At 49.0% G+C, this 5,877-nt stretch overlaps 1 protein-coding gene across 1 annotated transcript in view; it reads left to right on the top strand.

The window, feature by feature from the left end:
• amacr (alpha-methylacyl-CoA racemase) overlaps positions 1-2,976 on the top strand; it is a 12,414-nt gene extending 9,438 nt beyond the window's left edge. Inside the window, exon 7 of the mRNA XM_080509640.1 lies at positions 2,256-2,976. Within this exon, the coding sequence (XP_080365766.1) occupies positions 2,256-2,665 (410 nt within the window). The 3' untranslated portion in view covers positions 2,666-2,976. The remainder of the gene's footprint in view (positions 1-2,255) is intronic.
• The last annotated feature ends 2,901 nt before the right edge of the window (positions 2,977-5,877 follow it).

Below are 5,877 nucleotides of genomic sequence, written 5' to 3'. Positions count from 1 at the left end.
CGTTTGTATGTCTCATTTTAACATCGGCTAGCAACAGAAGTCACCAGTTAACACGGGCACCAGTGACACCGAATCACCGGACAGTGACGCTCCGTCGGAACAATCCACAGTTTGTGATCTTCCTAAAAATACATACTATTTGATTTATTATCCATCGCTCTGCATCGTATCGGGGGTTTTGGTTTTGGGCAGCGAGTCGTCTCGACGTCAATCTTCTAAAACGTCTGACGTCTGAAAATAAAATATTTGACAAAGAATCTAAAATATGTTTACAACGTCCATCACGACTCGCGTCATTTTGTCTGAATTCACCTTTCGTCCACCAAAATACAGCGAATTGTCGACTCGCGGTTTTTGTATTCCGCCCAGTTGAGGAGCAACGTGATTGGCCGGGGCCGTACCATGTGGTCTGTACGTTTTGAAAGGAGGCCTCTGATTCTACTGAAAGGAGGACGATGAGATAAACTGGAGCTGGAGATTGAAACTCTAAAGTTCCACGTTGCCATGGCGCAGAGTACGCCTGATGAAATTACCCACATTTGCTCAAAACCCAACAATTACGGTGGAAAATGACTATAATCTGAACGTGAAGTGACTGAATGAAGACGAGGTACAATGAAACCTGGCGAAGTGGCTCATGAGTGGCGGTGTTGACGTCTTTATTTACGGCCGACGCTTTATTTACGTCTCTATAATGGATGCTGGGATGATATGAACGTGTAGAAACACTCCTCGTGCTCAGATTGAAATTTTATAATCGACATTAATCGACCAAAGTTATTTCACCGATTAAACTAAATGAGGAACTTATTAAATCCCAGTGCAGTACTACTAGCTTTAGACTGACACTCTGTTGAAATGGCTTTTTATTTACATATACATTAAAAAGATAATATAACAAACTGTAGTAAATAGGATATTATTCAAAATACAACAAATAAATACTGATGATGATGATTTATTCTGTCATGATAACAAGCCGGGCCACGCCCCCTGAGCTGGTTTGATGTGAAGGTGACTAGGCCACGCCCCCTGAGCTGTATTGAGGATGTGACGGTGACTAGGCCACGCCCCCTGAGCTGGTTTCAGGATGTGATGTGACTAGGCCACGCCCCCTGAGCTGGTTTGAGGATGTGAAGGTGACTAGGCCACGCCCCCTGAGCTGTATTGAGGAATTGGAGGTGACTAGGCCACGCCCCTGAGCTGTGTTGAGAAAGTGAAGGTGACTAGGCCACGCCCCCTGATCTGGTTTCAGGATGTGATGTGACTAGGCCACGCCCCCTGAGCTGTATTGAGGATGTGATGGTGACGAGGCCACGCCCCCTGAGCTGATTTGAGGATGCGAAGGTGACTAGGCCACGCCCCCTGAGCTGGTTTGATGTGAAGGTGACTAGGCCACGCCCCCTGAGCTGTATTGAGGATGTGAAGGTGGCTAGGCCACGCCCCCTGAGCTGTATTGAGGTGAATGTGACTAGGCCACGCCCCCTGAGCTGTATTGATGTGAAGGTGACTAGGCCACGCCCCCTGAGCTGTATTGAGGATGTGACGGTGACTAGGCCACGCCCCCTGAGCTGGTTTGAGGATGTGAAGGTGACTAGGCCACGCCCCCTGAGCTGTATTGATGTGAAGGTGACTAGGCAACGCCCCTTGAGCTGGTTTGAGGATGTGAACGTGACGAGGCCACGCCCCCTGAGCTGTATTGATGTGAAGATGACTAGGCCACGCCCCCATAGCTGGTTTGAGGATGTGACGTGACTAGGCCACGCCCCCTGAGCTGTATTGAGGGTGCAAAGATGACTAGGCCACGCCCCCTGAGCTGGTTTGAGGAGGTGAAGGTGACTAGGCCACGCCCCCTGAGCTGGTTTGAGGATGTGAAGGTGACTAGGCCACGCCCCCTGAGCTGTATTGATGTGATGGTGACTAGGCCACGCCCCCTTAGTTGTATTGAGGATGTGACGGTGACTAGGCCACGCCCCCTGAGCTGTATTGAGGATGTGACGGTGACTAGGCCACACCCCCTGAGCTGTATTGAGGATGTGACGGTGACTAGGCCACACCCCCTGAGCTGTATCGAGGATGTGAAGGTGACTAGGCCACACCCCCTGAGCTGTATTGAGGATGTGACGGTGACTAGGCCACACCCCCTGAGCTGTATTGAGGATGTGATGGTGACTAGGCCACGCCCCCTGAGCTGTATTGAGAATGTGAAGGTGACTAGGCCACGCCCCCTGAGCTGTCCACTGTCTCCCCCTCAGGTCTGGAGCTGGCAGACGAAGACCTTCCCCCCCAGATGAGCTTCTCCGACTGGCCGGAGCTGCGGCGCGTCTTCGCCGAGCGCTTCGCCGCCAAGACGCAGGCGCAGTGGTCGGCGGTGTTCGACGGGACGGACGCCTGCGTCACGCCGGTGCTGTCCCTCGCCGACGTGAGCGCCCACCCCCACAACCGGCACCGCGGCTCCTTCGTGACGGACCGGGCCGGGCGGGAGAGCCCCCGGCCGGCGCCGCTGCTGTCCCGGACGCCCGCCTCGCCCTGCCCCGCCCCCGATCCCGCCGTGGGCGAGCACACGGTCCAGCTCCTGGGGGAGTTCGGCGTCTCGGCGGCGGAGATCGAGCGGCTGCTGGCGGCGGGGGTCGTGGAGGACCGAGGCGTCGCTTCAAAGCTGTAGAAGTTTTGAAATCGTGGCCGAGATGAAGAGCAGATCAGAAGTGAGCAGTGAGACGGCGGCCAGATAATTAACTGCAACGATTCAAAAAGAAGCTCAAAGAGCAACGGGGGTTTTTTTTTCTTCTCTCTTCGTACGAGGAAGAAATGGCGAGGCTTCATGCTAACGAGAGTCTGGCTGCTGTGTTTCCACCGAGCAGGTCAAAGGTCAAGGTCTGGACTCGGGGAACATGTGCATGTGGTTTTATCTAGCACTTCTCTTCAGGGAGCTTCTCCTCCTCCGGCTGCTGCTTCAATAAATAGTCAACAATCTAATGGATTCACTCTTCAGGGTTTGTGTTTTGTCTCGAACCGCAAATACAGACGACGCGTTTCCAGTGGATTCAGGGTCGATCGTGGCGCCGCGTGTCTTTGTGTTCTCCCTCTAATTATTATTATTATTATTATTGTTATTATCATCATCATTATTATTATTATTATTATTATCATCATCATTATCAGCACTGTTATTATTATCATTATCCTCATTATTATCATTATTATTATTATTATCATTATTATTCTCTGCTGGGGGAACTTTTATATATTTAATATAAACACAAAGGTTAGGTTAGAGTTAGAGTTAGGTTAGGTTAGGGTTTGGGTTAGGTTATGGTTAGGGTTGGGTTAGGTTAGGTTAGGATTATAGTTAGGTTAGGATTACGGTTAGGGCTAGGGTTAGATTAGGTTAGGTTAGGGTTTGGGTTAGGTTAGGGTTAGAGTTAGGTTAGATTAGGGTTAGGTTAGGGTTTGGGTTTGGGTTAGGTTATGGTTAGGTTAGGATTATAGTTAGGTTAGGGTTAGGATTACGGTTAGGGTTAGGGTTAGATTAGGTTAGGTTAGTATTAGGGTTAGGTTAGGGTTCGATTAGGTTAGGGTTAGGATTACGGTTAGGTTAGGTTTAGATTAGGTTAGTGTTAGGGTTAGGTTAGAGTTAGATTAGGTTAGGGTTAGGTTAGTATCAGGGTTAGATTAGGTTAGGATTAGGGTTAGGTTAGGTTTGGGTTAGTTTAGGGTTAAGATTAAGGTTAGGGTTAGGTTAGGTTAGGGTTAGTTTAGGGTTTATCTCCATCAGATCTTCCAAACTGAGCTCCAGGGCTCCTTCAGCCCACCGTCAGTTCCTCCAGAGGCCACCAGAGGGCGACGGTCCAGACTGAGAGGTGAGGTGATGTTTACACAACAACATGGAATCAAGACGTGTTTTCAGGTGGAACGAACTCCTAATTTCTTTATTGATGAAACAAACTTCTTGTTGCTTTGTCGGTTCAACAGAACTACTTTGATCTAGTTTTAATAATGGGAGTCACACCTTCTATTGGAAAACATCGTCTCAACATTCTATTCTCTTCAGCTCTACGTTTTCTGTACAGACTTTATTCCCGCTTCGGCAGATCTTTACTTCCTTCACCTCTCTCCACTCGTCTCGTGGTCGTTTACGTCATAACTCGTGTCGTTTCTTTCATCCCACAGCTCTGTGGCCCCGCTTGCCTTCCTGAATGCCCCCTTGGGGGGGGGGGGGGGGGGGTTAGGGTTAGGGTTGGGGGGGGGGGGGGGGGGGTATTCGAGGAATGTCTGTGGTGTGACTGCAAACATCTGACTGGCAGCACCAGACCAAACAATCCAACCCAGTGTCGGACGAGCAGGCGAGAAATATCAGGAGAAACTATAGAAAAACACTAGAAAGTCCATTTAAAATTAGTTTAAAAAAAAAAAAAAGTAGTGGGTTACTGGTTACTAGGTAATTAGTTACTCTGACTGATTCCTTTTTTTCAAACCTTTTCATGTTTTTTTTAAGAACTTATATATTCAAATAGAGCGCTATATACCACCTGGGACCACTAGGTGGCAGTGTATCAGGAAGTAATCATCTTCCATATAGGTTTATTTAATACTTTAATACATTTAATACTTTTCAGGAATCTGATTTTTAAAAGAAAATCCAGTGTCTCTTCCTTGTTTCAGTATAAATCTCAATACTTCGACTGGTGGATGTCGTCTTTTTATCTTTTTGATGCTTTATTTTTTATTTATTTATTTATTCTTTCAAAAGATCGCTGCTCTGCACCGAGGGAACCCTCCTGGGGATTACTTCACACTCGAAGTATCACCACATCCTGTGCAACGCAGTTAATTTAAATACTCGCCCGATAGAACTTATACATCCAGGCTGTAAAAACGTGGAAACGTCCAGACAACAGAGGGCGCTGTCGGTCCCTCATGGCGGCGTAAAGTTACTGATCACTCTTCATCTCGGAGCCCAAAGCTTTTGCCAAGAAGGTTCCACCTTTTCAAAAAGTTTCCCCTGCGTGTGGACTTGAAAGCGTCGGAAGCACCCTAAGGACAAAGCACTCTTTGTTCATTGCTTTGATCTGTCTCCTTTTATTTAATTATATATATATTTTTTGTAAAGAAATCCCGTCCCGAATCCTTCCGTGATTCTCCGGAGACTAAAAGATCCTCCGTTCCCACTTCGCGTCTGAACAAACTTCTCCCACCCTGGTGAGCTGAGCGTCTGTTTCCATGACAACCGTCCTCCGAATCACTGGTGGAGGGATGATGGAGGGGATTAGCTGCTAAACTTCTCATATAAAGCACTTTTTTTTTTTCTTTCATGTCTTAAGACACACACACACACACACACACACACACACACACACACACACACACACACACACACACACACACACACACACACACACACACACACACACACACTCTCACATGAACGTCCTCAGGCCGAAAACTCTGGTTAAATGCAGTTTCTTGAGTTTCCTCCTCTTTTGTTTCTGCCTCCTTCCTTCAGATAGCTGGACTCTGACGGGGAGGCTGGACCAGGACCGGGAGGCTGGACCAGGACCGGGAGGCTGGACCAGGACCAGGAGGCTGGACCAGGACCGGGAGGCTGGACCAGGAGGCCTGACACGGATTCCGTCAGACCCTCACATGTGAAGCGGAGCGTCAGGACCCGGGACCGGCGGCTCAGCGATGCAGTAGAGAAGAGGATTACCCGGCGCCACTGCAGGGATTTAGCACCGGACCCTTGATCCGTCGCCAAACCGAGAGAGAAGCGGCAAGACTTGGACCAACGTTTGGCCTTTTCTTCCCTCCTGAATCTCTGCTTCCCCTCCCCCCCCCCTCACTCCCCTCCCCCCCCCCTCCCCCCTTCTAACCAAAACC

Source organism: Blennius ocellaris (assembly GCF_963422515.1).
Source record: "Blennius ocellaris genome assembly, chromosome: 15".
NCBI classification, from domain to species: Eukaryota; Metazoa; Chordata; class Actinopteri; order Blenniiformes; family Blenniidae; genus Blennius; species Blennius ocellaris.
The sequence above is the reverse complement of the archived record's forward strand: the minus strand, read 5'-3'. Positions and strand labels throughout refer to the sequence as shown.